At 39.6% G+C, this 15,178-nt stretch overlaps 1 protein-coding gene across 1 annotated transcript in view; it reads right to left on the bottom strand.

The window, feature by feature from the left end:
- The window catches only part of RIOK2 (RIO kinase 2), a 29,449-nt gene that overhangs the window by 10,926 nt on the left and 3,345 nt on the right, over window positions 1–15,178 (bottom strand). Inside the window, exons 3-6 of the mRNA XM_067568847.1 lie at window positions 11,032–11,148; window positions 9,403–9,578; window positions 2,232–2,320; window positions 402–593 (exon numbers count right to left, since the gene is read on the bottom strand). Coding sequence (XP_067424948.1) covers window positions 402–593; window positions 2,232–2,320; window positions 9,403–9,578; window positions 11,032–11,148 — 574 coding nt within the window. The remainder of the gene's footprint in view (window positions 1–401; window positions 594–2,231; window positions 2,321–9,402; window positions 9,579–11,031; window positions 11,149–15,178) is intronic.

Below are 15,178 nucleotides of genomic sequence, written 5' to 3'. Positions count from 1 at the left end.
TAAGGCCAGAGTTGTTCTAGAAAGGAAATACTCACAATCAGCTTTTTACCTGCACACTGTTGTCTTTTTTTACTTTACTAAAAAGTGATTAGCAACCACATAACTGAAGAGAGAAAACTCAAAAAGACAGAAGTGAACCACACAATATAAATTCAAGTTTGACCTGGCTTGCTGAAAATCTCTGCAAGAACCAATCCTGTGTCCACTCTAAATTTTGATATTTATGTTAATTGGTTAAATAAAATGGAATATATTTTTGTGGCATTATTCATTGTACAAGATGGCACTGCTAGAAAGAAGTTAAGAATGGATACGTAAAAATGAATTATCAGTGCTAATAAATTACAATAATCTCAAATGGCCAAACTGATTTTGAAAATGCCATAAGAATGAATATATACCATTCAGCATTGGGATGAGATGTTGACACCATCTGTGGAAAATCAATCATGGTGACCCGGTCCTCACTGTCCAATAAGAGATTGAACTCATTGAAATCTCCATGAATCAAACCATGGTTAGCAAGTTTTACAATTAGTTCCATTAATTCACTATACACAGATGCGGGATCTTCTATTTGATGCACCTGGCACCTAAAACATTTTAAAAAAATATTCCAAATTATTAAGGGTATAAGAAAATGAAAAGTTAAAGCAAAAACCACAACCCCATTTTCAAAATAAACCCCACCCTCTCTTCACAGCTGGCAGTCTTGTTTGGTTGATTTCTTATGAGACCTAAGAATAACTAGGAATGGAAAATAAACTATTTTTTCATCCCTTGTGGTGTTTCCTCCAGAGCCAAATTGCAAAATAATGATGGAGAAAAGTGGTGAAGCTTGAAGTGCTGATGTCCAAGCATTATCTGTTGTGGAATTAAAGATATGGTTTCCACCTGCAGCATCTTTCACTGCACTAAATTTACTTCATAAATGGGGCAGGGAGGGAGTGCTGAAAATTTGAAAGGAATTTTCTTTTCATTACTGTTCAATTAATTTAAGTTTTGGTTTTGATTCCTTTTTGATTAAACAGCTTACTTCAGACACCTACCTTATCGTGATAGAATGAGACCTGATTTGTCCTAAAACTGTAGTTAATTTACTTTAGATCTTAGGATAAGTACAAAGGTCATAACTGGACTATATCCACTAACAAATTGGCCTGGTGCATTCAGCTGTGCAAACAAATCAAACCAGCTCTTTAAATGCCAACTTTAAAAATATTCTAATGTTTTAAAAATCATTGTTGGATAATACAACATGATTTAACAATTAAACATAACATGACCTCTCCTGACTGAAGATTACTTGCCTCCAGTACTGGTGTTGTAACACACAAATCTATACGTAAAAAAGAAAAATTTCTTTCTGAATTTGAAAGTGATGAGTAGTGACTTAGTCAATTACAACAAGAAGGAAGCATGAACAGAAGCCAGACCATACAGTAACATGAATGACACTTAAGATATTTTTTCCCCACGGAGTACAGTTGTCACAGACAGTAAGTTGTTCCTCTTGCTGCCTTTGGTGAGTTGCATAAACAAATTGTTTGAAGGAAAAAAATATCAGGTCTAACTGCTAAAATAAGAAGAAATGACCCTAAGAGACTTCATGGTCATTAGACATTCTATAGTGTCCAATATCAAACTGATATTGTTTCAGTGGGATTCAGTTTCAGTGGGACTTACTAAAATACTTAAAGTTGCAATCATTAAGAAAGCTAGTTGATGAGAAATACTTCTTGCTTTGTATAAAATTTTGCACTTCTGAATCTGTATATCTGGATAGTGACATTACTTGTGATGCTTGGCAATACAGGAGCCCACTGTTTGAGATTTTTAAATATGTTACCAGTCTGCTGTAATTTCTTTTTACTGGATAAAGGAACAGTATGTTTCTCTGGATGGGGAAGGAAGAGAGGAGAGAAAGGAGGGGCGCAAAACTGGAATTCCTCTTCCCAACAACCTGGACTCCAAGGGTGCTCAGTGACTATAGTCAGGCTGTGCTACAGAGTACCAGCTAACTCCATGGAGAATGGTGGGGCACTGTTTGCTCCTATATAACTAAAAAAGCACAGTCATTGTCTCATGCATAAACATGCGGCTACCATTTTTACCTACACTACTGAATCAGAGTTCCTCTCAGCAAGTACTTCAACTAAGATTTCCAAAATCATAGTTACTGTATTCAATTTAGTCTTAAATGGGAGTTCGTTTCAAGTGTCAGTACTTACAGAGGATAACCACTAATAAGTTCCATAACTACTGCATGTCGATTGTAGTCAAATGGTTTTGGAACAGGAAATTTTCTATCATGTAAAGCCTGGAAAGAGACAATGTGTTGGAAAGTTAGTGCTACTGAATACCAAGGCAAACAAGGAAGTTCTCATATGTTATTAAATTGTAAACTCTTAGTGGCAGAGCATATGTATTCTTATTGATGTACAGCATCTCGCACAATATGGGCAGCACCAGAATACAACTTATAACTAACAAAAAGATTACTGTGTTCCTGAAACCAGGAGAAATATTTTGACATATCAAATAACTGAGTAAAAAGACTTATAGATCACAAGGCCACAACGGACCATTCTGATCACTTAGTTCCACTTCTTGTATAAACGTAGACCATAGGACTTTTCTGAATTAATTCCTGTTTGAATTAGATCATATCTTTTAAAAAAACATCCCTTCTTGATTTTAAAATTTTCAGTCAGGGAGAATCTACCAAAACCCTTGGAAAATTGTTCCAATGGATAATTATTCGCACCATTAATAATTTATTTCCAATCTGAATTTGTCTAGCTTCAACTTCCAGACACTGGATCATGTTATACCTTTCTCTGCTAGATTGAAGAGCCCACAATTAAATATTTGTTCCCTAACTAGGTACTTATAAAATGTAATCAAGTCATCCCTTAACCTTCTCTTTGTTAAGCTAAATAGACTGAGCTCTTTGAGTGTATAAAGCATGCTTCACAATCCTTTAATTGTTCTTATGGCTCTTTTCTGAACCCTCCTCCAATGTGTTTACATTCTTGAATTGTTGACAACAAAACAGGATACAGTATTCCAGCAGTGATCGCACCAGTGTCCCAAATACAGAGGTGATAGAGTCTCCCTACTACCACTAGATATTCCAAGGATTAAATTAGCCTTTTGGCTATAGCATTGCACTGGAAGCTCACGTTCAGCTGATTATTCACTATGACCCCCAAGCTCTTTTCAGATTTACTGTTTCCCCATTCTGTAACTTCCTACATATGACTTTTTTTTTTTTTGGCCACATTGAAACACAGATTGGTTGCTTGTATCTAGCTTACTAAGCAATCCAGATCACTCTGTATTAGGGACTGTGGTGGGGCGGCTACCCCACACTAGCCTGGAAAGGGTTAATAAAGCCCAAGGAAGACTGCACTGGGAGCAAGCCAATCAGGGCTCTGTATAGGCAGCCAGCAGAGAACAGAAAGGGCAGTCACTCCCAGGAGCTTGGGGAGGAAAGGATGCTGCCCTGAAGGCTGAGGGAGGTCAGCACCTCGGACAGAGCAGTGGGTGGCTCCGGAGAAGGAGCAGCTGAGAGCCCTGACTTTAGCCCAGATAGTGAACTGCAGCTGCCACTGAAGGAAGCGGCTAGGGTCACTAGACCAAAACTGCAGAATCCCCGGTAAATGGGGAGAGCACAGATTGTGGCACAATGGAAGGCTGTGTCATGAAGCGGACGCCGCGGAATTTGAAGATATGTGGGTCCTAAAGCAGAGGTAAAGGAGTGTGAGACACAACCGCATGGGGGTTCTGGGACCTGCAAAACTATTCCCCAGACTAGCCAGCAGGAGGCGTAAGAGTGTGGTGAGTGCAACCTCTGTTAGCAACCTGTTCTTTCTATTATTTTTCACTCCCGCAATCTTTGCTTCATTTGCAAACTTTATCAGTGATGATTTTATGTTTTATTCCAGATAATTGATAATGTCAAATAGTGTAAGGTCAAAAGATACACGGTCAAAGACAGGAGACTGGGATACTGCTGTACGATGAATGAAATGGCAATGTTCAGATTCCAGATCTGAAATTCTGTAAATGTACTATCATCTTGTTTACAGTTTCACAGTCTTGGGTCTGGAGAAAACTGGAGATGTAACAAGGAGAACAAAATGGAATCAGTTCTGGTCTGGTGGTCCAGACAAACAGCAGCAACTGGGGATGCTGCATCAGGACAAATTCCACATTTTGAATTTTTGCCATTTCAATTCTGGCTAGTTTAACTCCTTCTGCATTTCCATAAACACAAGCGTTCACTGTCTTGAATAAATAAGCTTCATCATAACCACATTATAGACAAATGGGGGAAGACCACAATAACGGTGGTATTACTTGTTAAGTTTGTCTAGATGCAAACTCAGTTGATGCACATGACTGCATCACAAGTTCATTTTCTATCCCTATATAATCAATTGCCTAAAATGGATTTCACAATGAGATTTCACTACCACATAGTTCAAAGTACTGTAATATCAAAATAAATAATTTAAAAGTATTTGTTTTTAAATATCCACGTCTTCCTCTTTTGGGCACACACTGAAACCATCTGCATGCTTTTCCCCAGTACATCCTAAATGAGTGTGTGTGTGTGTATGGGGGGGAGAGATTTGGTGGGGGAAGGGAAACCAGCAAGAGCTCAGAGTTTTAGGGTGGATGGGTGGTTTTGTTAAATTAGAAAAAAACCCAGGGAATCTAATTCCAAATTCTGTCTATATTTGTGTGAACATGGAGAGTCACCATCCTGCAGAGTTACATTTAGTGCTACATAAATTTATCTAAAATGACAGGTAATTATTAAAACCAGTATCTGCATAGTCCAGGGTCCACCATACTTCATAAACAGAAGTGTGAAAAGAAGCCCATAGGGATTACAGTTTGATGAATACTAGGACCATTTTCTTGGTCCTTCTAGGAAGTGGCCTTAGCCCTGAACTCCAGGTCTGCAGTGGAAGTTAACTTAATTGGAACAAACTGCAGTCAAAACAGAGAATGAATGGGTTACACATCTAGATGAAAGTCATGCTATGATGAAAAACTGAGTAAACTAAAAGTTACTATAAACATAGGATGCCACATTTCTAAAGAGCATAATTAGAGCAATGGAAATGCAGGTATATACAATGTACGCACATAATATTAAAAAAGATTAACATTCCCAGCATTTTTTGCAAAATTAACAAACATTAAAAAAACCTGCCCTTTCAAGACCCAATCCTATAGAGACTTACGTACATACTCAACATGATTAACTTTACATACTGATACTGGGACTGGTCATGCCGCATAGAATTAAGTACATATGTAAGTCTTTGCAGGATCCAGGCATAAATGTGAACCAATGTTTTGCAAAAGTTCTAAAATATGCTAACTGAGCTTTCATCTCAGTGGAGCGCTACTGCTGAAACTAATAACAAAATCTAGTTTGTTAGCTATTTCCCACTGTTGATTGTTTTAGGAAAAATATCCAGGAAGTGCAATTATCCTATATGGGCGAGTTCACCTGAAAGAACATACCAAAGAATAATTTTGCAAGTTTTAAAGATGAATACAATTTGGTTTCTTTTTGTTCAGCCCTGACACAGAGGGAGAGGAAGACAGACTGGTGTGCAAATATAAAGATCTCTGGAGGTGGCTAAAAGGAAAAGAAAAGAGCTCAGGCAGGTGAGTAGAATTTAAAAGGATAAGAAGATTTTTAAAGATTTTCATTTTTTTAGCCAATCAATTTTATGTAAACATTTAGTAAAGAAAAATATGCTTTGACTGAATTTGCTTTAAAAATAATTACTTCCCCAAAAGTTATTATAGTAGCTGTGGAAAAAAATTCTACATAAGTAGGCTAAATTTCCTGTATATTTCCAATTACGTTAGTAATCATCCGTCCACAGTGGATTAATTTTAATCAATATGATTTAAATTACCAATTTGAATAATTACTTAATTCAGAAAGCAGAAAACCTTGATTTAAATTATCACTTTTAATCTTGTTTTTCCTTTATTTTTCTAAAGAAAAAGTGGATCTCATTAGTTGGCAACCATTAAAACATGTTGATTTGCAACAAAATATAGCTTTTACATTAAATTTACTGTATTTTTATAATCAGGTAGATATGCTGTATCTATAGGCATTTATTTAAGTAACTGTATAGCTTAACTTACATTTAGTCAGTCTTCATTTTTACCTAGTTTATGTTAAAATATAGTGGGTCATACATTTCTTATTTACGAGATAATTATTCGTTTTTTACTTGTGATTGGTGTCAAGCTGTATTTGGAGGAAAGTTTAAATTAAAATGCACAAAACAGATTTCAAGCTTAATTTTAGGTAGTACGCCTGCCAAATCTCTGCCAATAACTGGGGTAACATTTTTAAAGTTGATTTACAAACCTACACAAAGAATAAACTGACTATAAAGAAGAAACGGTAAAATTGGCTACATACAAAGTGCTGTCAAACACTCAAAGTCAAAATCCTGTTTTCCCCCCTATTATTTTACAGGCAATAATCTGTGTAAGGCTTCACAGGTCTAGAATGTGGGCCTGCAGAAGTACCAGGCAGTTGATATCTCCAGGCTGCCACCCAGCAGCTATAACCAGCTTGCGCTCCACTTCCCACGACCTGCTGTGGACACAGACCATGGGAAATTCCACGTCAAGGATTGGATAGACAGTAGCCCCAGGACTCCTGATTGGCTCCCTGAGCTATATAAACCCAAGGAGCATTCCAGGAAATGTCCAGGCAACAGCGCAGATCTTCTGTAGCTAACATGATCATTCCTGCTCCTTGCTCTTGAATTCTTGGCTTGATCTCTGCTTGATTTGTACTTCCCCTACTGCCTCGGACCCTGAAACCTGATTCCGACCCTGACCCTTGGTATTGACCCTGGCCTGGACCTGACTATGAATTCCACAGCTACTCCTAGCCTCAGCTTTGTCCCTGTTCTGACCCTTGGTCCTGACTGCCCTTGTTGGATCCTGACAATCTGAGGCATTGTTGTAAAAATGGCAGCTAAAAATTCAAAAAATGTGGTTCAGCTCAGCTGGATGACCAACTAACAACAAATTCAGAACACTGTTTCTTTTATTACAAACTCAAACAGTCATAAATCCAACCAAAAATGCACAGACCTGATTTTTAGTACTAATTAATTGTACCTTTAAACACTGCTGGACAAATTCTAATGTATTTTGAGAACACATTAAAATATATGGTTATTGCTGCATTCTTGCCTTCAGATGCAGAAAAGTTTTATAACAGAATTCTGTTATCTCACTAATCAAATTCCTCCTGCTGAGATTCATACTGCTTACTATTCACATTGGGAAACTCAATACACAAAAAAGAAATATAATTATATTATTCCTTCATTGGTCTTAAGGCCTACTCTCAAGTGACTAAGTGCTCCTCTTTCAATTAGACAAGAAAAAACATCACAATCAAATCTGTCAGAATACAGTACAAAGATTCCACTGAATATTCAATTTAATTCCAACAATTATTAAATTCTAGCAAACTGCACTCAACTTTACATTGTAGCAACTTAGGCAGAGGACATAACATTAATGGGATACTGCTGCATTAAAACAGGAAATGAAAATAAAGGAAAGGACTATATAAACAGACACTAAATGAAACTGCAGAGTTGAGCCTGGGCCTCTGAGGGTGGTGGTGAGGGAAACTGGAATTCCCTAGCTGCTAGAGATCAAGATGAGGGAAAGTCTTGCCACTTTTAGCACAAGGTCTAAATCCCATCTGTTTTTGGGCCTCTTCCCTAACAATGGAGTTAGAGTTGGTCTCCTGGACGATGACAGTTACCAAAATAATCCCATTAGGCATAATGGCTAAAACAAAGGATTAATTAGAGATTGCTTGTCCTCTTTTTGGTACAGGCCCTATATAAATCAGAGGGGATTTATATAGTACCTGTACCCTACACTAATGGACAGAGATAGATGATAAACTAGCACAATGCTGAATTGTAGCAGGATTAATTTCCATCAGGACACCCTCCCCCTCCCCTTCCCCAAAAGAATACCCTCCATTTTTGGGCCTATTGCTTTAATGGGAGACACACCACTATAACTCACTCGAACACTAACAATTTAGAGGGAATATATCCTGTAGTTAACACCATGGATCCTATATAGTGTCTGTTGAAACAAATCTTGCACCATGCCAAAACAGAAAATATTGTAGTGAAGCCTTTCCCAGAATAAATATTTTGTCTATTCACTGTGTAAATTAAACTGACTTGGTATTTTGTGTGAAACAAACATATTTTATAGAAATAAACACATAAATCAATACCCTTTTAGGATATTGCACATTTTACTTTGCACTGACAAATGATCTAAGATTTCTAAATACATTTGAATTATATACATAGAATCAGAGTAATAAATGAACAGTCTCCCTTGATTTTAGCTTCAAATATACAAAGCTTTTTTGCTCAAATTGAAAGCATATATTAATAAAACAGGCCTTGATAATTATTTAGTATACTTAACTACAAAATAACTATATTCTGTGACTTTTCATGTTAATACTCATAACCTAGTGTACATCTAGTACTTTAAGCTATGTTTCAGGGATTAAGGTTGTCATTCACTCATTTCCCAAAACCAATGATTAAATCGAAAATGTTTAAGCCTGGACAGGGACAGATAATAGAATATCTCTTTTTACTACATAAAGTAACACAGGTACACAGGTGTGTTTCAGATAAGATGTTTGCTTAGGTTGGCATTTGTTTTTAAATTTATATAGGCACCTTAAGTAATGCTCCTAAATTATGCGCATGTGCTCACTCACTCACTCACACACAAAGTGACAGGACTGAGGCTTAATCAGTTTCTAAATTGGCTGAATTTCACATCTTTTCCCTGTACATTTGTTTTTAGAACAACATGGTTATGTAGGAAAATATTTCTTTGCATTTCTAAAACATGCTTAAAGATTAATATAAATAGAAGTAGCTGGATTACCACAACATTGAGGTATTATGTGACAATTGCCATGTAAAGCTGCCCTATTATTAAAGAGAATGTTATGTATAAAAGAAATCATGAGTTCCATATAAAATTCTCATGTGGAACACCATGTTTCACAAGCCAGACTACTCTGCTACAGCTTCACTGTGCCACTGTCAAATCTTGTACATACAAGTAGTACACATTAGGGATTCCATGTATGATAACCCTGCAACTTCAAATCTGGGGTGAGAAATGTATATACAAATCCTGTTTATATTTAAAATGTGAATTACATAAGCGAGTATCTGAAAAGCATCTTGCATCATCACCATTTCCACTTTATTACAGCACAGGCAACACATTTTGAACATGAATAGTTACACTTTATGATTAAAATACCTTCATGTAGGCAAATTCCTTCATGGCAGCCAGGCGGGACAAATAAAGCCAGGACATCTTGTGTCTATGCTTATGGTAGTCACGTTTGTTTTTTAGATTACGAAAGGAGGTTCTCCCAAGCCTATGCAGCTTTAAAGCAAATTGTTGCTCTTCTTCATTTGCAACAATATAAATATCTATAAAACATAAGAAATTATTTATCTGCCAAACAGACTAAACATTTGTGAAAAGTGACTAACTTTCCATATTGCTTTTTGCTCAATTACTATTTACACCAGAGCAAAAAAGCAAACATAGCTACTGATTTTTCTGCAAATTACAATGACAGCACAACACCTGTATACTTGAAAAATGAATGTGCAAATGAATGTCCTATTAGTCCTAAAGTTCCTCAAAAAGATCTTTATTTTTAATATTCCACTGGCTTTAATTTTGGAACGACCTGTGACAACTGTCAGTGGTGATGAGCAGTTGACACTATATTCTGTTTCTGCTGCTTACTCCCAATCTTTGGGAACAGTCCTCCTTGACATAACAAGACACGGTGATTATATTCCAGGCACAGTAAAACAGGTCCAGATGAAGGGATGAATTACAGAAGGCAAGGAATCTAGTGAGGTCTGTCTTCAACGAGGAAGTTAGGAATTTGTGTACATGCACAAAAGTGCTCTTACTGTAGCACAAATGTTTCCAGTACTATCGAGAGCATACCACCTTGGAACAAGTTTCAATAATTCTTCCAGTTGCTTTGATTCACTACACACCAGTGCAGCAGGAAAACCACACACTGCATCTACAGAGATGTACTTGGTTCTCGCAAGACCGTCCTACACTGCTCTTCCTCATCCTTCAGTGACAGTTCTATGGTAAGTCATCTTACATTACGCTTTCCCACCACACAACCTCAACACATTCTATGCAAACCAATCAACCAAGTTGGTACTCTGCTAGTTTACTGTACCCTAGTATCTTATCTCATTTGAGAACTGCTGAAGCTGTCCCATTTTATTAAAAGTGAGCTGATAAGTTTTAATAGATGGAACTGGATGCAAGTGTTCGCATGCTTAGTTCTAGTGTTTGTTCTCAGTATAGATGAAATTCTGGAAAACAGAAATGCTAATCACATGCAATTGTTCTTTATTAATACATAACAAAGGAAGATAAAGCTATACAGAAGCAGCACTGTATCAAAATGAAGGGTAAAATCCTGGCTGTCCACTGAAGTCAAAGGCAAAACTCCCATTGAGGTCAACATGTCCAGGATTCCACCTAAGTGTTTCTCGAAGTTTTCTGCAATGTTTAAACTGGCCTTGAAACAAACAGCTCAAATAAATAAAAATGTACTAAGTATAATACAAATGTCATCTAACTATCATTTCAAATGACTACTCCAACATTAGAAAGAGTGGACAAAGAGAAGAGAAAATTCTAGGGTCATTCAAGTGAATACAGAAATTCAAATTTTACTAATGGCACTGTATGGCATTTCAAACAGAGTGACAATGTAGTTCTAGTTTCTGATAGTTCACTAATTCATTTAGCCAGATGAAACTTTACTGGACTACTTGAGAGAAGTTCAATGTGCAACATAACAGCTATACTTGTTTAAAAATATATTTTTAAAATTACCTGATTCTTTACCAACACCCATCTGGTTTCCAACAGAGCTGACAACTTGTCGAGATGATAGAGTTTTCAAGGCAAGGTAATCATAACCTCCGTTAGTTAATCGGTAGCCCTGGACAGCTGAAAAATATAAGAAAGCATATTCTGTGAAATGTTATGTACACACCACTATTAGAGTCCTTAATTTGTAAACCATGTCAAAGTATTGTGTGAAAAGTCTCAACCTTAACTGGTCCTTTCTAATCAAGTAAAATTCCCTAAAATGTTGACTAAGATACCAGCAAAATGAAACCAGTGGAGAACAATACATTCACATGAAGATACTGCGATGGCTGAGGGGAAGGAAGCAAAAAAGGTAAGAAAGAAAAAAGGGTATGGAAGGTGGAAACAGAAGAGAGGGTGACAGTAAAAAATACAACCATCATGGATTCCAGAACTTTCTGACACATAATGAAGTGAAGGCAAATTTTCTATTTTTTATAGTATAAACGGGATGTCAAGAAACAGAAACAAATGCCTTGTTAATTGCTTACATATCCGTTATTCTCTTATAGCAAAGAGAAGTATGGATGTGCATTATGTAAGAGAAATGAGATAACTGCTACAAGAGACTGGACTTCCTTTCAACCTGGATAAACATTTGCTGATTGTATTGTTAAAACATTGAACACTGAGTATTTTTATGTGCAGCAAACATTAGTTAATGTTAAAGAAAGTTATATTATCTCCTTCACATTTTTGATAGCTCTGCATTGTAAAAGCACAAGTATGGAACAAATAACAGCAAGATATGAACATATGCAAGTGATTTGTTACTGTGGCCATGTCTACACTGCTGAGTGAAGTCTTACTTTAAGTTGACTTTCAGCAGCCAATTTTTAGAAGTCGCAGCAGCGTGTATACACTATGCTGTTTGCGCAGATCTCCTGCATTTAAACTGAGCATTCTTAATTCAAAATTGCAAAGCAGTGCAATGTGGGTAGCTATCTCACAGTGCAACTAGTCACTGTGGCTGTTGGGATGAGTGTAATCGTCCCATGATGCAATGCTGCTTCCCCCTCCCTTCTTCTCCCCCCCGCCTCCCCAAACAAACAGAAAAAGTATTTTCGTGCCATTTTTTTACTCCCTGCGCTCACCATTGCTGCAGACATGGAGACAACTCAACTCTACACTATTATTGTGAGCGTTACAAATACATTGCAGCTTATCATCAAGTATTTTCGAAGTAGAGCAAGAAGTCGAAGCGCACACAACAGCAATGCCACTGAGGCTGCCCTGCTACAAGCCATTGAGCAGAACAATTCCCGATTGCTGCAGGCTGTAACGTGTCATCTGCAGTCCGTGGAGTGCCGGGTCTGGTGCAGGGAAACAAGCACAGACTGGTGGGACCACATCATTATGCAGCTGTGGGATGATGATCAGTGGCTGCAAAACTGTTGTATGCGAAAGGCAACTTTCCTGGAACTGTACTCGGAGCTGACACCATCCCTGAAGCACGTGAATACTTGCTTGAGACAAGCTCTGACGGTGGAGAAGAGAGTCGCCATCACTCTGTAGAAGCTGGCAACCCCCACCTGTTACCGCTTGGTTGGGAATTAATTCGGAGTGGGCACCACCATTATTCAAGTATGCAGAGCCATCAATAGAGTTCTTCTACGAAGGATAGTGACTTTGGGAAATGTGCAGGACATAGTGGAGGGGTTTGTCACCATGGGGTTTCCAAACTGAGGGGGGCCATTGATGGGACACACACTCTTATCTTAGCACCTGCCCACCTAGCTAGCAAGCAAGTACGAAGGGGTAGTTTTCCATGGTCCTGCAGCGGCTTGTGGATCACAGGGGTCGTTTCACCGACATCGACGTGGGGTGGTCTGGGAAGGTGCATGATGCGCACGTATTTCGTAATTCGGGGCTATTCTCTAATATGCAAGTGGGCACTTTTTTCCCAGACCAAAAAATTCAAATTGGGGGTGTGGAAATGCCCATAGTGATCCTGGGGGATCCTGCTTATCCCTAGCTCCCTTGGCTGATGAAACCATACACCGGGCACCTTGACAGCGACAAGGAGTGTTTTAATAAGAGGTTAAGCAGTTGCAGAATGGTTGTAGAATATGCCTTTGTGTGTTTAAAGGGTAGATGGAGGAGTCTCCTCATTAGGCTGCACATGACTGAGAAGACACCTCCCTTCTGTGATATCTGTGTGTTGTGTTCTTCATAATGTGAGTGAAGCGAAGGATGAGAGGTTTCCCCAGGGTTGGGCTGTGGAGGCAGAAAGACTGGGCGCCAATTATGAGTAATCAGATGCCAGCGCTATGCTGAAAGCTAACCGATTAGGGAAGCTTTGAAAACCAGGTTCTGCAATGAGATGCAGGACCGATTTCTGTTCCTGTATGTTATTTGCCTTTGGTGAAACCCGCCCCCCACCCAATCGATATCTGTACCAGCCAAATCCCTCCAGAACAAGATATAATTTAATAAAGAAACATGGTGAAATGATGCTTAACTTTATTTATGAACATTCAAGTCATAGGGGAAGGCGGGGAGTGTCCATTCACTGTCTCAAGGGGTAGGATGGTAGCTTGCTGGCTAGCTGTTAGCATGGCCGCCGCTGCTTCCTGCTCACGTACTGCAGCCTGGCCAGTCTCCTCCGAGACCTGCTGGGGGCGGGGGCAGGCATCAATGCTCTCGGTCGAGGAGCATTATGGAGGGGCTGCAGCGTGACTTTGTCCTTCCTACGCTCCTCCTGAAGCTCCACAAGCTTCTGCAGCATGTCTGCCTGGTTCTGCATGATTCGCTGCTTCTCCTGTGTGGTACTGCGATCATGCTCCAGCATTTCTCTGCATGTCTCCCTGTCCATGTCCATATTCTAGGACAAGGTGAGCCACCATGCTCTTTGCTTTGTCTCTTAGGCCACTGAGGCGTTCATGTCATTTCTTTCTCCCCCCCCCTTCTAATTTGCGATAGTCTTTCTGCAGCATTTCTTGAGGGTGGGGCCAAGGCCGAGTCGTCTACAAAATGAAAGAAAAATAAAGTAGCCACTGTTGGCATAATGAAGAAAATGATACAACTGTAACAATGTAAACAATAATCCCCATGCAGTGAACAGGGCAAACACAGAGCCTCATTCCATTCCTGACGTCCCAGAAGGGTCTGCCTGCGGTCCCCTTACAGAGAGGATCTGAGGACAGTGTTGGGGAGAGGGGGTGTCTCTGCAGGTATTTTAAACATGCGCGGTGTGCCCTTACAGAGAGGCACTGCGGTCATTTGGGGGGGGGGGGGGGGGCAGAGTCTCTGCTTAAAACAAAGATTTGCTGAACGCAGCGGGGGATCAGTGTTCTGCCATGATGCAGGATCCCTTGATTGCAGCAAAGTATCCTACCGTGGAGGGAGGAACTGTTCCCTGGGTAACCCTCTAGTACAGTCATTGAAACGCCTGAAATCCCCTTCGTGCTTCCCCCCAACCCAATATAAAAGGAAAGAACTGCTAAGAAGAAAAAAACTCACCTGATGTGCCTTCCCCGGGATCATTAGTGCTGTCCTGTGTGCTGCTGGACTGCTCAGGGGTCAGGAATATGTCCTGACTTTCAGCGAGAATGGACAGCATGCTCTCATGCACCCTGCTCTCCTCAGCCGCCTCCTCATCCACAGAGACCTCATCATTGTCCATGGACTGTGACCTAGCGGAGGTATTGATACTGCGGGACGGCACCGTGGTGGGATCGCCACGAAGAATTGCATGCACGTTATCATAGAAGCGGCATGTTTTGGGCGAGGAGCCAGAACGGCTGTTAGCTTCCCTGGCTTTCTGATATGACTGACGCAGCTCCTTGATCTTCATGCGGCACTGCTGAGCGTCCTTCTTGTGTCCCTTCTCCAGCATGCCCTGGGATATCTTCCCATAAATGTCTAGATTCCTTTTGCTGGCTTTGAGTTGAGCCAGAATGGACTCCTCGCCCCACAGCCCAATGAGATCTAAGACCTCTGGTCGACTCCATGCTGGAGCGCATTTGGGCTTTGCAGTAGCTATGTAGAGAACAGTGACAAAGCTCTCTCCATGCTGGCAGCACAGGAACTGAAAATTCAAATCTTCCCGGAGCTTGAGGGGAAGGGACATTTCCTATAGCGTGACCACAGAGCAGCACAGCACGAC

Source organism: Emydura macquarii, unplaced genomic scaffold (assembly GCF_026122565.2).
Source record: "Emydura macquarii macquarii isolate MOO-44397 ecotype Brisbane River unplaced genomic scaffold, CSIRO-AGI_Emac_v2 contig_2897, whole genome shotgun sequence".
NCBI lineage: Eukaryota > Metazoa > Chordata > Testudines > Chelidae > Emydura > Emydura macquarii.
This window is presented reverse-complemented; position numbering and strand designations above follow the sequence as displayed.